Genomic DNA, 17,967 nt, shown 5'->3' with positions numbered 1-17,967 from the left:
CTAAGGAGACATAAGCAGGTGGAGATATGCTCTGCTGACTCAGGAACGAACTGGGCTGAGAGAAACCAACTTGGAATGCATTCCTGGTGCTAAAACAGGAACAGAAAAGCCTCGGTGTGGAGGCTGGACCCCGCGCCATTGTAAGCCGCAATTTGGGTTTCCCGCTGCGTGGTGGCTGGCTGCCTCTACAGTGGCTCAGCAAGGAGAGAGACGCGCAGAAGCTCTGAGAACGGCAATCTGCGAACGGCAGGGAGGCGTGCACTGACTTGTGGTGAGGTGAGTGAGAGAAGCTGACATTCTACCACAGTTTGACTCCAGTGGAGGACTTTCTGGGCCCAAGCAGTCCTGCGGGAGCAGGGCGCGGTGGTGACTCCAGCCACACATCCCCCTCTCAGGCGGGATTGGTGAAAAGTGCCTGGCCTGCGTGACGCTGCTGGCGGACCTGGTAGGCTGTCCCAACCCAGATCCCAGAGCCTGACGGTGGCCGGGAGGGGAGACGCCTAGGCTGCCTGGTCCGTAACTCCCTGGTGCGCAGCGGTGAGCGGGAACACCTAACTGGCGCAATTCGATCAGGCTGTGGCTGACTGGGAGAGAAGCTGGGCCTCTTATATAAGCTTGCATATATAAGGAACAGAGAAGAAGAGGCAGCATGGGAAGAGGCAGCAAAAAGAAAGGCTCCTCGGCCCCCAATTCTGAGAAACAGGCAATAGCAGACACCGCACCAATATACATAAGGCACCATATAGAGAGCCTCATAGACCAATTCAGGAATGAAGTTATCAACGACCTGAAGCTAGAAGTATGCAGAATAGTTAGAGAAATGCTAAGTACCACCCAAGAAAAAACAGGCGGTGGAATGGAAGAACAGAAAAAAAGGGGAGAATTGTTTGATGGAGAAAACAGAGAAACCATAGAATACGTGAAGCAGGTTCAAAGGGACTACCAAGATACCAAGAAGTCTATAGAAGACTGGCATAACAGCTTGAAAGAAACTAAGGACAGACTATCTGAACTGGAGGGCAGACTTGTAATATGGGAGAATGAAATGAAAAACTTCTTAAAAATAACAAAGAAACAAATAGCAATAATACAAAGACAAGAAGATGATAAGAGGATCCATAACTTAAGGATTAAGAACATAAAAGAAGAAGTAGGGACACAAACAAGTGAACTACAAAAGCTACTCACAGAAATAATCCAGAAGAATTTTCCTAATTTAGCAAAAGGTAAAGATACTCAGATGTATGAGGCATACAGGAACCCAGCTACCTACAACCCAAACAGAGCAACACCCAGGCATATAATAATAAAAATTCCAGAAATTCAATACAAGAACAGAATATTAAAAGCTGTCAGAGACAAGAAACAGACCACTTACAAGGGAACACCCATCAGAATTACAGCAGATTTCTCGGCACAAACCATCAAATCACGAAGAGCGTGGGGGGAAATAATTCAAGCTTTGAAAGATAATAATCTACAGCCAAGATTGAGATATCCTGCACAACTGTCCCTGGAAATTGATGGAAAAACAAGGTGCTTCCAGGATAAAGAGGAACTGGGGGAATTTGCAACCACCAATTCAACTCTACAGAGAGTATTGCAGGATATTCTAAAAAAAGAAAAATACAAAGAATCCAGAAATAATGGCAGAGAGGCCACAACGAATGGAGCAGAGAACAAAATGAAGAAGACAAACTGACAGCTACTGACAGAAAAAGAGCTCAACAGAAATGAGGCAGAGAAGATTGGATGATAGGAACAGCTATTTTGGAGAAAATGACATCTTAATAGGTAATACTGATTTAGTATCATCTTGTTTTGAAGTCTCATCTAGCTTTTGTCCTTCTGTCTCCAATAGTCTAAATAGGTTGTATCTTACTGGATTTTATTATGTACGATAGTATAAGCAAAAACCTTGTAAAGACAAGGAGATTATACAGAAACCATTATTCATTTTCTGTTAGTCGATTCTAAATACTCTGTAATGCTGTCATTCTCTTGAATGGTTTTACATTGTTTTGATATACTTAATGCTACAGTATACGAAGTTGTACTCAAGGATTTCAAAGAAAGACAATATGGTACCTACTTTTAGGTTAGGATTATCTGGTGGTGAAACACTATTCTGCTTAAATGGTTATGTTTTGATCTGCGCTGTTTCGTTGTTATGCCCTCTTTTATCTCAATCTCCACTCCATTATTTACTTTTTTATCTTTATCCTTTTAATTAAAGGAAAAAAATAGCAGGATATATTATAGTGACCCACTTTGACTTTTCATTACCTTGATTTAAAGCCCTGTATTACTCTCACCATCTGGTTTTTAACTGATGTTCCCCTATTCTGTTTTGCTGGATAGTATCAGGTTCGAAAGTCTAGGCATCAGCTGTGAAGATAATGAGATTCATTATGACGCCCATTCTTGTTGACTTTTATCTACTTTTGAAGACCTACAATGTCTCCAATGTTTTGGTTTTGTTGGTTTTATTCTTTACTGTTTTGTTCAATTGTGTTATAACTAACGATATAGGCAATTCTATTAGAGATAGCGGGAGGCATTATGGTAACCATTGTTGATCACCTTGTATTATGTTTTTACATTATCTATTATGTCCACCCTTTTGACTTGACCGATTCTGTTCTGTTATGTCACATTTGGTTTTACTCTCTTCCAAAAAAGTAATAAGAACCGTGGGAGCAATGAAACCCAAAATGTGTAATAGTCATGGTACAAAAGAGAGGAAAAGAAAGTGCTCCAAACTATATAACTGCGTGTATATTTAAGTGTATAAGATAGAAAATGATATCACAGAGTTTTATTGGATCAATGAACAGAACTGTTTGCAGTATCATTGATGGAATGTCCACTTTACAAGCTTTAATTTTGTGACTTGAACAATTATTTCTAAGATGGCAATATGTAATCCATTAACTAGTGATTTCCTACTGTTCATTTTTTTTCTGTAAATCTGTATAACTTGTACCCTTTCCCTGCTTTTTTTTTCTTTTCTCCTTAAATAAAATTAAAAAAAAAAAGAAAGAAAGAAAATGATCAGGTTTCCTCCACTATACCCTTCTGCCATGAGGAGCCAGCCAATCATCCTCTAAAACCTCTGAAACCATAAACTAAAATAAACCTTTCCTCATTTAAGTTGTGGGTATTATGTATTTTGTCCTAGCAATGAGAAGCTGATTAATGCATCTTGATTGCAGACTTCAAGTCTCTAAAAACTACCGGAAGGTACATCTTTACTTTTCTTAAGCCACCAGGGTTTTAACAGTTTATTACATAGTTGCAAAAAACTTCATATAGTGCTGCATTCTTAAAGTTTAATTTTCTCTAGCTAAGCCAACCACATTAAAACATGCAACATTGTTCTTGTACTACAAAACAATTCATTTAAGATGAAATTCATTAAAGGACAGAAGTTTCTTGAGGTTTATATTGTTTTTTCTTATTTTGTTTCTGATTGTTAAGGAGCAAGTGCACAAAATCTTTGGTTAAGGTGATCTGCAGTCTGCAGAGTGAGAGATGGGAGGCCATTGATGTGAGTATGTCAGGGGATCCCATGAACTTAAACTATGTCATTTGTTCAGAATACTGCACTGCCAAGGATTCATTTGCCATGAGGACATTCTTCTCTCCTTGGAGCATAGTGCTCATGTTTTCCATGTTGAGACCATGAAAACCCCCTCCTAAGATCTTACCTAACGTTAGGGACCAAGGACAACTAGCACATTCTGGTCTCTTGGCATCTTTCACTGGAGGGAGATTTCTGAATAAATCCCAGAATATGCTTAATGCTGTGAAAAGGGGACAGGAGGTTATATACTAATGTGTGTACTAATGAAGTATCTTGGGAAACATCATGGGTACTTTGAGCATATATTAGGGTATATCTGTTGCTATCATTTATTATGTCCTTGATGTTTACCTTAAATCATTTGCTGTCCCTTCAGGAAAAATGACCCCAAGACTATGTGTGCTCTTTCATCTTCACAGCTCTGAGACATAAACAGGAAAAAAGTTTAACAAACCAGACTTTCATAGTTAGACATGAGCAAATGCGTGTTCAACCTATACACTACCATCTAAAACTCATCAATGGTATAACTTAGCACTGACTTAAGCAAATTGTTTAACTAAGGCTCATTGTCAAAAGCCCAGTGTAGCCTGAAAAGAGCTTAGTAAATACAGTGTGAGTGAATGAACAAATGAGTTTTTGAAAAAGCTGCATGGAAATTTCTCAGTAGGAGGAGTGCCAACAATAATGCCTGGAAATTTGCTTTAAAATTATAAAATCAATACCTAATGGGTGAGATCGTAACTACATGTGAAGAAATTTCCTCATAAACCAACATCTCCCCAAGGAAAAAATAAAGACAGAAGGAAAAAGATAGAAGCCAACTAATTCATCATATTTATGTCTCCAGAAGACCAGTTCAGTATGAGAAACTATATATGACCATACAGTACAGGAAAAAGGGAAAATGGAGAGAATCATCCTGAAGCATAGAAAAATGGGAAAGCAAATTTAAGAGGCACAGGTTGGCAAGAGATGGTCTATGATAAGTAGATAGGGAGAGCCATCCTCAGAGCTTTGCCCAGGAGGTCTCACCATTCTCATAGAAAGAAGTAGCCAGCTTGGTGTTCATCAGGATTTGAGTGATAAAAATTAATGTCTCCAGCTCTATGTGGTGATGCATGCCTGAAATCCCAGCATGGGAGGCTGAGGTAGAAGAATCACAAATTCAAGCCCAGCCTAGGCAATTTAGCAACTTACCGAGAACTTGTCTCCAAATAAAAAAAACATTTTTAAAGGGGCTGGGAATCCAGCTCAGTGTAAAATACTGAGCTCAATCCCCAATCAGTATTCCAAAAGAAGAAGGATGAGGAGGAGGAGGAGGAGGAGGAGGAGGAGGAGGAGAAAGAGGAGGAGGAGGAGGAGAAAGAGGAGGAGGAGGAGGAGGAGGAGAAGGAGTAAAAGAAGAAGGAGGAGGAGAGAAGGAGAAGACGAGGAGGAAAAGAAGGAGAAGAAAGAAGAAAAATAATGTTCCTCTCTCTCTATCAGGGATTAAGAAACTACCTCCTGACTACATATTGTCTATCTATGCAGTTTTTCCTACCCAAAGGGAAAACAGTACTAGACAAATCAGAATATTTCATGAGGCAATTGTGTGTTTCATAATACATCAGCAAATTTGAATATTAGGCCCAAGTGAGACTGATGGAGCACAGTGGGTCTGTCTCTGGATATAATCAGTGCAATCATTAATCACAGTGATGTCAAAAATGTACTACTGGCATGAATATTTAGTAAACATTCCAAATGCTATCTCTTTATGGTGGATTTATTTTTTTCAATTTTTTATTATTTTGGAGGTAGTAAAATACAACAGAACATGACAGAACAAAGCCAATTGAGACAATGCAGTGAAAATGGTACAGAATGTCACAGCAGGTTACTGGAATAACAGTAATAGGTACCATAGTATATCTCCTAATCTTCACAATAGTTGTTCGTTCAATCAGGTATAGCAAAATCAAACCAAATACAGAACATTATAGAACTTATCAACACAGAAAATTGAATAGAGCAATACAATTAATCAGAACAAAGCAAAACAGTGATAACAATATTTGCCTTCAAAGAGATGGTAGAAGGAAATCCCCCTTATTTGCTATATTACATATAATTCAGGTCAACCTCCCAAGAGATGCTCAGACCTCTGGCTCCCATTTGCTAACAGGGTGGGCGGGGATGGGATGTTTGATTCTCAGCCTGTTCACAGGGAGGCTCCTGGCTGTTTACCAGGGAAGCAAGCGGGTTGCTTTGTTTCCCAGCACCCTAAGTTCTAACATGAGATTTATTTTTTTGTAAGTGGGGGAGTAGAGAAGAATTGTTATTCTTCCAGGTTGTTTTGGGAAGATTTTCATGCATATGTGTGCATATGCTTTTTCCTGTGCATGTGGATGTGTGTGCACATGTGTATGTGTGTATTTGTAAGCAAAGAACAAATGAAAAATAATCTTTAAACTACAGGCTCAAGATACAGGCATACAGCAATGTTTTCAAGGGAGGTATTGAGTGTGTATGTTGAACAAATATATAAATGAAAGAAATGTATTTTATGTAAAAAGAATCCTGGCTTAATCTGTTGGTTAGTCAGTCCATTTTTTGAATAGTTGGGTGATTTATAACTGAATTGAAAATGTTTTCTGTAACATAACTGGAACATTTTGATCTGTGTAACTTAGATAGCACTATTCAGACTACAGTTGACCTTTAAATCTTCCTTACATGGAAATAACAATAACTGTAATACTTGAGGCTTTAAAAGTGTTATCTGTCTTGTTTGATCTTCACATTACCTTGTGAAACAAAGTTACCACCATCAGCAAAGGAAGGGACAGAATGGTGTGTGCCAAGGTCCAAGAACAAAGATGAGATGGAGCTCAAGTCTCCAAATTCCTGACTCACAGTCTTGTCTGCAGACAAGCTGAATGCCACAAGTCCATGCCAACCTGCCCTTGACTATACCACCCTCGCTCCTCCCTTTGCTGTATCTCATATGGGTAGAACAGAGGGCATGCAGCTTGATAGGAGCATCCTCACAGGTCCATCCTGGCACTATCTAAGCCCTGGCAGAGCCGGCAGTCAAGAAGATTGGGACCAGAACCTAGTCAGGCTACATCCAAGCCTTCTCTAAGGCAAATGCCCATGTGCTAAGAGCCAGCAGCAAAGCAGAAACACTTTCCACAGCAAAGAGGTGATGGAAGAGAAGGAAATGGGGGAACCCAAGAAGAACAAGCAGGCCTTGTATGGACATCAAACACTCCAGGGCTCTCCTCTAAACTCAGAGCATAGGACTTTGGAAAAACTCTGATCTGTGGTCATTTCAGACCATTGTAAAGACTACAGGGATTGGGAAAGAGGGAAAAGGGGGGGGCAGGTGGAGCGGAGAGGAGGGGCTTGACACATTGCTGAGCCTGGCTACATGCAGATCCGGAGTAGGGCCTGTCTCTCTTTGTAACCCAGTCATCCCTGACCTGAGCAGCTGTCTTTTCCTGATAAGACAGCTCCCCTGCCCAGTAGGGTAGCCCACAGCTACCAATGGGCCAGCCTGTACCCCCTGCTCAGCTCTTGGGGGTGGGCAGCTGCCACAATGAATCTCTTGTATAGAAAAGAACTGACGTGAATGGAATCAACCCAAATGTCCAACATTTGCCCATCTGTGACTAGAAGAAGGTCACAGGGTGACTTTCAGTCTAGGAGCCAGGCTGTGTAGCTGAAAGACTACCAACTTAAACAGCCGTAGGTTCAGAAGGTGAGTCTTGGCTCTCTTGAAGAAGCCTTTGGATCAAAGGTAAATCTGGGAAGACTGTGGGGTCTGATATGTCCAGCTCAGAGTTGAGAGTCTTCCTCTAAATTTCAATGAAGGGTTCCTCTAGGAGGGGATCATAGTTACACTCAACATGAAGACAGAATTCCCACAGGGAGTCAGCTACAGCCCAGAGCTCTTGCTACTCGTCCAGTCAGGGTTTTGCACCTGAAAATCTTCCTGACTCTGGACTTCTGCAACAGCCATCAATGACACGTCACTGTGACCCCTGAGTTGCCTAAATGAAGTGCACCACCAAAAGCTCTGGTGTTTCTCTGCAAGCACTAATCTGTTGCACAATGCACAGCCCAGGCCTGAGAAAGGTCCATGGCTAGAAAGGACAAAGACAAGAAGGAGGCAGGCAGGGCTTTGGAAGAGCACAGCTAACCTTTAAAAGGTGGCCCTGGACTAGAGACAACAGGGCTGCTGGGCTGACTTTGAGAAAAGTGCCCTGCAGGAGACACTACAGGAGCTGTGAATGGTACAAGATTCAAAAGGCACTGATGGGGGGCATCTCAAGAGGGTTTCTGGTTTATAAACTGAATGCCCCACAGTATCATTGAAGTGAACAGGTGAGAGGCTGAATTCCTTGACTGCTTCCATCTGTGGTGAAGCACAGTACTCTGAGCAGAGATTTGTCCCTATGGCACATTCCCTAGAACTTTGGAGATCACATCTATCATGCATGGAGTTCTCATTAGAAAGTCCAAAGAGTAGAAACCATCTGGCTGTGGTCACCTAGAGCACCATGACTCCAGGTCATTGTTCCCCTCCTCAAAACTTACAAGTTGGCAAACATAACTTTCAAGAAAGGAAAAAGACGTACAACACATCAGGAAGGTAATCATCACCAGAATCTCGCACATATTGGAATCCTTAGGATGGTTGCACAGCACAGTCTTGGCAGGTATTCACTGCATGTTTCCTGGCATCTCAGCTTGGCATCTCCAGAAAGTTCTCAGCAAAAGGAGGAGCAGGAAAGGTGGCTGAGTAAGAGCTGAGGTTGAGGTTGAAGTTAGAAGCTAAAGAACAAGGCCAACCACACATTGCAAAGAAGATGTCGTCCCAGAGTGGAAACACTCCACCTCTTCCCTATGCTGTGCTGTATGAGGAAGCTATAGTTGTAGGACTATTAACAGTGAGAGCATACAATCAGACAAAGAAGAAACACTGTGAAACAAAGACTTCCTCAAAAATCTAGATGTTTATGGAAAGAATCAACTTCAGGGACATATGACCCACTCAGTCATACAACACCTTGAGTTTAGGAAGACCCAGGTTTGGTTTAATGTTCTGTTGTCATCTTCAAGTTATTTCTAACTTCTAAACAAGAGGCCTCACATTTTAATGTTTCTCATGATACTTGAAAATTTTTTAGCCAGTATTATTTCTAAATAAGATTACTTGATTGTCTAGCATGAATATCCCTTTCACTTACATTAGCTTTTCATTTTCTCTCATAAACTAAATTACAAACCTGAGGGTCTGTCTATCAACTATCCTTGTTATTTGCCTTGAACCCAATTGGGCGTGCAGTTAGTGCCCAAAGTGGTACATTCTTTGATGTTCTTACATGGCTGTTCTTACATGGTTCTGTTTATTAATTAACTCAACAAACATAATAGGGCAAAAACTGGGCCAAACATTTTTACAAGATGCCCCACAAAATCTTTTAAGTTAGAAGGTTAAAAATAGTAACGACTTTCAGCAGGTGGCTATCACCAGGGTCAGGCTAGATTTTCAGCCTCACCCCCTACAAGTGAAATGATGGCCTCACCAGGAACTCACTACATTTTAAAGAAAAAAGCAGGACGACATGTACATGTATATGTCAGAGCAATGCCAGCACAGGCTTTTTTCCCATTATCTGCTCTCACGGGAGCCCTGTTTGGGGCCAGGAATATTAATGCTTGGCTGCTTCCTATTTCTCTCTTGACAGGAGTGAGTAATGCCGAGGCACGGCAGCCGGGCAAGTCTCCCCACTTCAGTGTGAACTGGGTCGTGGGCAATGCAGACCTGGAGATTATTAATGCCACAACTGGGAAGAGGAGCTGCGGGGGCTCATCCAGGCTCTGCAAGCACGTGTTCTCTGCCCGGTGGGCACAGCTATATGGTAGGGTAGGTGGCACCTGTCCTTTCTGGGGAAAAGCAGGCTACCGCTGAATTCAGACTGAAGTCCTCAGCCAGCTCAGGGTATGGGCCGTCATTTGGTTTGTAATGAGGGTACTATGGCAGGTTGCAAAATCCAATTCCCATGCCCTTCCCCACCCCACCCCAAATGCCCAAACCAATAGCATTTCCCCTGTAAATTTAAGACACCGTTACCCAAGTGCAAGGTCCCCAGACCAGCAGCATTACAGTTCTGGAAGTGTGGATCTAAGAAATCAAGTAGCCAAGGAGTTTATTGATGAGCATTTAATATGGCTATGCAACATGGCAGTTACTTTACCCAAGGTATTGTTAGAAAGGTACACACAGCTTTTAAAATCAAAGTTATTATTAGATTAGCTATAAGGACATTAAAGCTCAGAAAAAGTGGGTTACTTGCCAGAATTTTACAGGGTTAGAATCCCCCCTCAACTCTGAAACCTACTCATTTCCATGACAACAATGATTTGGAATCTACTTTCTCCTCCATAAATAGAGATAGTGATTATATTTTCCTGAATTTCAATAGCATAAAAGACTATAAATAAAAAAAGAACAAATAACTGGGGAAAAAAGCCAACAGGTAAAAAGTGTTTGTTCACTTTCTATACTTTTTTTTAACCAGGTAATAACTCCCAATAGAAGTAACAATGTTGTTTATGTTTAAACATTTTCATCAGTTTAGAGAACACTGAACATCACGCATATATCCCTGAGCTTCTGCCTCTGCCACAGCCTTTGCACATGGACACTGATTTGTGGCCAGGCATCCTGTTTTAAAGAAAAAGCAAAGCTGAGCTCAAGTTTTACACACAGGTGTTCTGTATGTAAAACTTCTCTGGTAAGAGCTCCTATTTCTGCTGGCAGTTAATGTCCTCTCTCTCCTTTCTGTCCACAGCTGAGTACACGGATACCAATCCATGGGGATACGCCGTCCATGTACTGTGAGGCCAAGCTAGGGGCTCACACTTACCAGTCTGTTAAACAGCAGCTGTTTAAGGCTTTTCAGAAAGCAGGCTTGGGCACCTGGGTGAGGAAACCACCAGAGCAAGATCAGTTTCTACTAACTCTCTAAGTCATTAGACTCCTTTGCTATTGGACCACAGTGAAACATCTGGAGAGGATGGAGTCGTGTGTGGAGCGACATGGCGTGTCCAGTGGTTCTCGGCATTCATTTTCCTTCAGTGTTCCAGAAACACACAAGTTCCATGTTTGGATGAGCAACTAGATTTCAATTCAGGACATGCTGCTTTTCCTTAAGTTGCTAGTCCCAAGAATGCTGTTCACCATACCTAGAGGTACAAGTGCCATTGTATCAGCTCCGTCTCTTCTTGGTTGTATCAAAGGAAAAGCTTGTAGTCTGGTGAAGGGAGCTGAGTTGCAGCCTTGACAAATGATACTAAAGTGTGGCCAGTTAGAAACAGGCCCCATGAACCATCCTCTGGCTTCCTTCCCTTACCATAAGCCTCTCTAATGATGTGTTTGGGTCTCACTAGCACAAGTTTATGTGACACTTGAAGATAAGCCACAGTGAAGAGAAAAGCCATGGGCTCCCCCCAAAGAAACCAACAGGAATGCTCTATTATTTTTATTCATTTAGATGTCTTACTTCATCTTTTTTCAAAGAGGATTTGAGATGCACAACACTAAAGAACAACTAAAATAAGACCAGAGGAGTGAAAACCATTCTTGCAACACAAAGGAATGCTTATCCAAGGCACCAGTGAGTGCTAATCTATGAGAAAACCATTTCTAACCCTCCTGTTGAGTGTTACAAACCAACACATACCTATTTAGTCAACCACCACACTTCATTTCTTTTGGCAGATAAGGATAGATAGTGAGATTTGAGTCCTATAAGGGTTAGCCACTACGTACTCTCCCTACAACATAAAAGCAAACTGGATCATATGCCAAATTCTAATTATTGAACTATATATTTGTTAGAAAACAAGCACCCCAAAACCCCACATTCAAAATGACTCTCAGGTTTAAAGTTTTATTTTAGATTTTCTAATCACTATTTTGCATAATGAAAATAACTTACAAAATGCAACAGGCAGGATTCTACCACCTTTAAAATAGCCATCAGACCAAGTCCATACCTGAACATAGGACATTTAGAGTTTAGATAACAGCACTATTCCTGAGAGGAGAGGTACTAGCTTCACACATGAGAGAGTTACACCTTTAATATATCTTCTGTCAATACATATTCCTTGAATTATTTTCATTTTGCCACTGAGAATTCATTTTGAGCATTCATCATGCCAGTTAACAAGTCTCTAATTTTCCCAACTTAAAAAAATTCTTATCTGAAGTACATTATGTTAAATAACCAAATATAGAAGTAGTCACTTCCAGACTACAGGTTCCCCACTTAGAATTCTAACTGACCACTCCACCGAAACACAAGTATTACATCATGCTATATACAGTGTAGTGTAAATGGCAGATATCATAACAATGTGCATAAATGAAACAAACTGTGTTGTAGCTACTTGATATCAGAAATCAGGAAGTAGAGATATTAGTATGGAAATAGAAACTTTTCCTGGAATTTTATGAGGTCAAATCTATTACTCAAGTCCTTTTAGGAAAGAAAATGGACACTGTAGTGACAATTTCTTTAACATAATTTTGAAAGACATGAACATATTTTGCATGTAAATGATTCATAATAAACATTCATAAAAATTGAAGAAAATGAAATACTACTTCAATGTAAAAACTAAGATCAAAGGACCAGTTTAGATTAGTTTCTGATAGAAACCTAAGAGAACCATAAAACCTTGACAGCCAATTGTGGCTTAGAAATTGACTCAACCAGTAGATATTTAGAGCTGATCTTAGAAAGTCTAGGGGCACAGTTGGCTTCTAATTGAGATTTAAGACTCTAACCTCAAATTACTGAAATTACCCTAACCTCAAATTACTAGGGAAAGACAGCCTTCAAGGAGTGGGGTGAATGCTTCACAGAGTTGTGCTCCAAACAATGTTCTTTGTAGAATAAGAAGATTAGCAGCAGCAGCAGCAGCAGCAGCAGCAGCAACAGCAGCACCAGCAGAATCTTAACCATGATGGACAGAGGCTGGTGGAGCCTCCCATTAAAGGGATCAGTTAGACCCACTCATATGATCTGATTCAAAGAACATGGAAAGCAATTACCTTCCCAATAACTAACACCTCTACATGACACATGCATGTGGCATTTACTCACTTGGTCTAGGCATTGGCTCTTCAAAAGAAAACAGACTTAACTAAAACACAAATATCTACTTGTAAGGAAAGCTACCCACTGACTCCACTTTACCCTTAGCACTAACACTGAGTCACTTATTAAGTCAATAGGAGATGACTGGAAGGAGAGATGAAGACTTTGCAAAGCATTGTAGAGAGAGAAGAGTTTGCCAGGCACCTAAAAGTAAATCTGAGAAAATGATATCTTTCACATCTACCTTTCCAAATAGATATGAGATGAAATGGGAAGATGGAAAAAGAGGATCCCAGGATCAATCAGTGAAAGGAGAGAGTATTGAGGCAAGCTATGATGAGCAACGTGCTGGAAAGCCACGGGCTAGGGAAAGACAGCCTTCAAGGAGTGGGTGACTAGAAGGGAGTTAAGAGGGAGAATGAAAGGATTATATGCATTTATTCTCTGAATCAAACAGAAAGCCAAATTAAAACTGCACACCATGACCAGATGATGCTATGTATATGCTGCTCCTGATTGCAGAAGCCTCACCCAGCTTAGATGTGGCCAGCTGCAGGATTCTGGTGTAGTTTCTGGTGTTCCTAGAAGAGACAAGTCATGTTACCCCCGAGACTAATGGGCTAGTAGTGGAAGCCTGGATACCTCATTCTCACTTCAGTGTTAAGAAAAATATCTCAACAGTACTCTAGACTAGGTCTTTTTTGACTGCTGAATTAGTCTTAAAAGAGCTCATATACACCTCCTGAATGGTGATTTCCGAAAAGAGAGCAAAACACAAATAGGTGTTATATAGAATTTAACCATACCGAAAAAAACATAACTGGGAAAAACAAAATGAAAATACTCAAAGAATACTCAGGCACCTAAGTTACCTTACTAGCACCTCCATAATTATTTATGCCTCATATTACATAATGGCTCAAAGTTACTTGCTTTCAAATTTTCTGTACCCTGTATTCATATCTATTTTGTTCCACTACTAAAACCTAAATAAAATCAATATCATGCTTATTGCCTTCAAAACACATTGCTTTCCTTCTACAGAATTGAAAAAGTTAATGTTTCCTGCCTCGTTCTTAGTCAAAAAGTCAGTGTCTGATCATTTGTGAGCCTGTTTGCAGGACTGAGCCCAGGAGAAAAAGCCATGAGGCCATACAAGTTGTGCTCGTCCACCTCCAGCACAAGGTTTCACAGCAATGTATAATATAAAATTGTTGAATTTAGGATTTCTTTGGGTTTTGTTTTTGCCAATGAACGGATTTGTGAGTCTATAACTATTGTTTCCTTTTTTTATTCCTGTGATTCTCTTTAAATCTGTATATACCTCTCATACCATTACTGATTTTGTGATGTCTTGTTTCTCAGAAATGTCAAGCTGAGTTGCTTTTCAAACAAACACATAGTTCATATTTTTTCATATAAGTTCCTTTTCACAGGAAATAGTTCTTATCAATAAAGTTAAATTTTTTCAATATAGTGTTTACCATATCTGGAGAGCCATAAACAGTAAATACATAGTATATCAATCCCCAGAGTAGAATAGGTAGAGTATTTTGATGAAATCCTATTTTTAGATTATAAATTTTAAGATGAGTCTATAGAATCTTGTTTTAAAAAAATTAAAAAGACAATTGAGACGTAAATCTAGTAGGCATTTTTAATTTAGGAAAACTTAGATACTTGTTTTTTAAGAAGCCATTCTAATATAATCATCCAATTGGCCAAAACTAACACAAACATCACTTTCTAATAGTAACCAATGGGATGTTAGAAAAAAATTCGTGTTTTTATGTACTATCATTTGATTGCTACAGCCACATCTTTGACAGAAGTCCCTCACTTAGCACTCAGCAAAACCTGGTATATCTTTGCCGGTTTCTCCATCATCATTTTCTAACGCAGCTTGCAGAGTCTATAATCTAATTCAGGATCAGGGAATCCACTGTCTTGCACATTTTGAAGATCTAGCCCCACTTTGAGTTTCGGCAGAGTTCATACTAGGAGTGAAGAATTAAAAGCTTTCTGCTACAGAAAAGGTCCATGATGTAGCTCCTACCTGGACAAACCTATCCCAACCCTGAGGTCCTGCAGGAAGTTTATGTCTTGCACAGATAGAGCAGAAATAATACATGTGAGGGACAGTGTGGGGGCAGATGGAAAGGACCCTGTGAAGGAGGATGCGGACGGGCGCACTTGTCGTTGTCCATGGTCCTGACTCACTGTTGAACTTTAAGAGTGCAGCTGTTACTGGGTACTCTGGGATAGGGCACCTCCAAATTTTCTTCTGACTCAGAAAAAGTAAAGGATAGAGGGAGAAAGCAGAGACAAAAACATCGATGTAGACTACCAGAGACAATCATACCTTTATTCTCACATGGTTTCTCCTATCTCTCAGTTCTCTTTGCTCATTTTTCCACAAATTCTACCTCTTTTGATTCCTTTCTCATCTTTTTTCTCTCCCTCATATCCCTCTTACCATTCCTTTTGTCTGCTCTTCCCTACCCCTGTACTTTGCTCTTTCATTTTGATTTCCTGGAGTAACAGAGAGGAATGAAGTCTCAGGTCTGCATCTACCCCTGAGCTGATCTATGCATGCAGCAGATTGGTGCTCAAGGTGAGGATGCCCCTGTGTGTTCTTGTGATACCTTGACTACAGGGACTTTCAATGGTCTTTTTGGACTCTTGAAATATTTACATCCAATCTGACCTCCTATCAAAAGGAACACAGATGACACATTTCTAGAAATTTAGACCAGATAATATCATCCCTGCAGGGAATTGTGCCCTGTACCAAACTCTGGTGAAAGAAGTACCTTGTTTCCCTAATCATCATTTTGAATTAAAAGTTAAAGAGATGAAGTATCCTTTAAAATATATATATATATAATTATCTGGATTCTATTGCCTCTTTTCACAAGGCACCAGATTTCTACCACTCTGCAGTACATGCATAAGTAAAAACAAAATCTTTCCCAGCAGTGCCCAGTTAATTTTCAGCATTTTTTAAGCAAAATGAACTCAATAAATAGTAATTCTTAATTGAAAGTATGTACATAAAAAGCATGATTGAATGGCAATATAGTACCGATGAGTGTACATTTGTAATATTTGTAAAAAAAAAAACTTCAAAACCTTAAAATATGAATTTACATATGTTAATTTGCCTCTAAGTTCTGTAAATTGCACTTCGGTGATATCTAATAAGTGAATGTTTCTGTTAAGTGAATAAAAATATCAAGTAAAATTGGGTTTTTTTTCTGGATTGTGGAGCCTTTTTGATTGAGTAGAATCCCAGCTATCTCTGGAATTCTTTAATGTGTGGGTTTAATTAGAGGTAAAGGAGGTTCTGCCCATTCCAGAGAAATGGCATATTCAGCTCTGAAATGTTTTTCTCTTTGTAGTAGTTACATTAATCAGTTAAAGAAGCCAGAACAACTGTTACTAGCTCAGACATTACCCTTATAAATTTCATGTAAATGAACTAGTTAAAATATCATAGACCTAGGAATGAAAAGACTTACCTTCTAGCCTTCAACCAGCATCTCATTAACTGTATAAATGAATCACTTTATGCATGACTTTGCACCTCCACTTTCTGTCAAGCATGGGAAGGAAACAAGACATCCTACAACTTCACGAGATTGTCAAAGGGAATCAGTGAAGTCAGAATGTCACAAAGCTTTGAAAAGTTAAAGCATTATAAATATTTAATATATTCTGAGTTTCACACCCAACTTTGTCATCTGTAACATGAAGTACAAGTGTGGATGATAATTTTCCTGTATAACAGAAAGCAGATGGATATTGAGGTATAAGAACAATGTAAAACTATCACCTAAACATGCTTGTAATCTCAGTTTTATATAGCATTGTATGCCCTACATAGTCCAGAATTCAGATGAGTCTTTTTCCAATAATACATTTTTTTCCTTTCCAAGGACATAAGTTTGAACACAAGTATGTCCAGAAAGAGATATGTTTGCTAGCTAAAGGGACTTCTATTTTCATTTTTTCCCTAGAAATAGACAAAATTACAAAGGTGCTGATAATAGGTTTTGTATGCCATCACTTGAGTGATCATGAGTGAGATTTCTTGTTTGAAAGTATTCTCCTCATCCATCAAAGTGTCTGAAATTCTACCATACATTTCCTTCAGTACAGGATATTTCATCCACTTTTTTCATTCTCTACTTATCTCACATCAACTACAGTGATGCTTAACACAAGTGATAGCACACATGAAATCTCAGGTGAAATGTAGAGTCTGGAGATCTAAAACATTGCAGAAAGATCTTTGATGCCATTCCTTCAACTTCAGATGGGGGAGTAGTTCCTCTTGGTTGACTATCAGTGTTGTGTACAGCTTTTCTTTTTTAAAATCTGATAGTAAGTTACCCCTAGTTTAGGTAATTATGAAGAACCATGGTTATTAGTAGGAACTAAAAGAGACCTAAAAGTATAAATAAGGTTAAACAAAAATTTCATCTGCATTGTGACTGATACGCTTCAGGACATATCATCCAAATCGTCAAGCTTTGAAAAACCTAAGAATCTGATGGCCGTGATTCTGTATTGGTCAAAAGAGAGAAAGATCTCTAGACTATTCTTTTTGTGGCTTCCCAGAAATGATTTTAGGACTATTCAATGTCTTCTGTCACTCACAGAGGATGACCTCCCACCAGAAAAAGAAATCTATCATTCTTGGAAATGAGAGATTCAGTCCTTGGTAACCTCTTTAAACTTAATGGTTCTGTATATCCAAATCATTCTTCCAGCCACTCAAATTCCTGCCTTCCCTAGTCTGGATGTTAGTTCATTTCTCGTGGCATTTTTCTTTCTTGTTGAGAATGGTTTTTAAACTATGAAACATGAATTTTATGATATATTGTCTTAGTAAAAGGTTTCAGCTAAGTGTATGTTCCCAAGGAAAATAACTGAAATTCACTCTGATCCTTAAATTTTGATAGGTGTACATGAGGGCTGAAGGACAAAATAGCCATGGCAGGGGTTTTCTAAGCTTGAAGATTGATCACACCCTTGTCCACTTTGGAGCTATTAAATCACGTTCCCTTGGTTTGCTTTAACTTGATGACAGAAATACACTCTTCCAAGCGAGTTTCAAAAAACCACTACCTTTAAAGGGCCAGCTTTCTAAAAAGTCTTTCTGTCAACAAAGATGAAGCATGAATAAAACCACAAATAATAATGATGATCACAAAC

At 39.5% G+C, this 17,967-nt stretch overlaps 1 protein-coding gene across 2 annotated transcripts in view; it reads left to right on the top strand.

Annotated features, from left to right (window-relative positions):
• Positions 1-15,991, top strand: part of Adarb2 (adenosine deaminase RNA specific B2 (inactive)) — a 521,674-nt gene extending 505,683 nt beyond the window's left edge. For both annotated transcript variants that reach the window (XM_063260141.1, XM_063260139.1), the window contains 2 exons: positions 9,325-9,503; positions 10,432-15,991. In XM_063260141.1, coding sequence (XP_063116211.1) covers positions 9,325-9,503; positions 10,432-10,608 — 356 coding nt within the window. In that variant the 3' untranslated portion in view covers positions 10,609-15,991. The remainder of the gene's footprint in view (positions 1-9,324; positions 9,504-10,431) is intronic.
• The last annotated feature ends 1,976 nt before the right edge of the window (positions 15,992-17,967 follow it).

This window comes from Cavia porcellus, unplaced genomic scaffold (genome assembly GCF_034190915.1).
Source record: "Cavia porcellus strain 051 isolate PalLab524CR breed Dunkin Hartley unplaced genomic scaffold, mCavPor4.1 scaffold_13, whole genome shotgun sequence".
Taxonomy (NCBI): Eukaryota; Metazoa; Chordata; class Mammalia; order Rodentia; family Caviidae; genus Cavia; species Cavia porcellus.
Note: the sequence above shows the minus strand (reverse complement) of the source record. Positions and strands in the feature narration are given on the sequence as shown.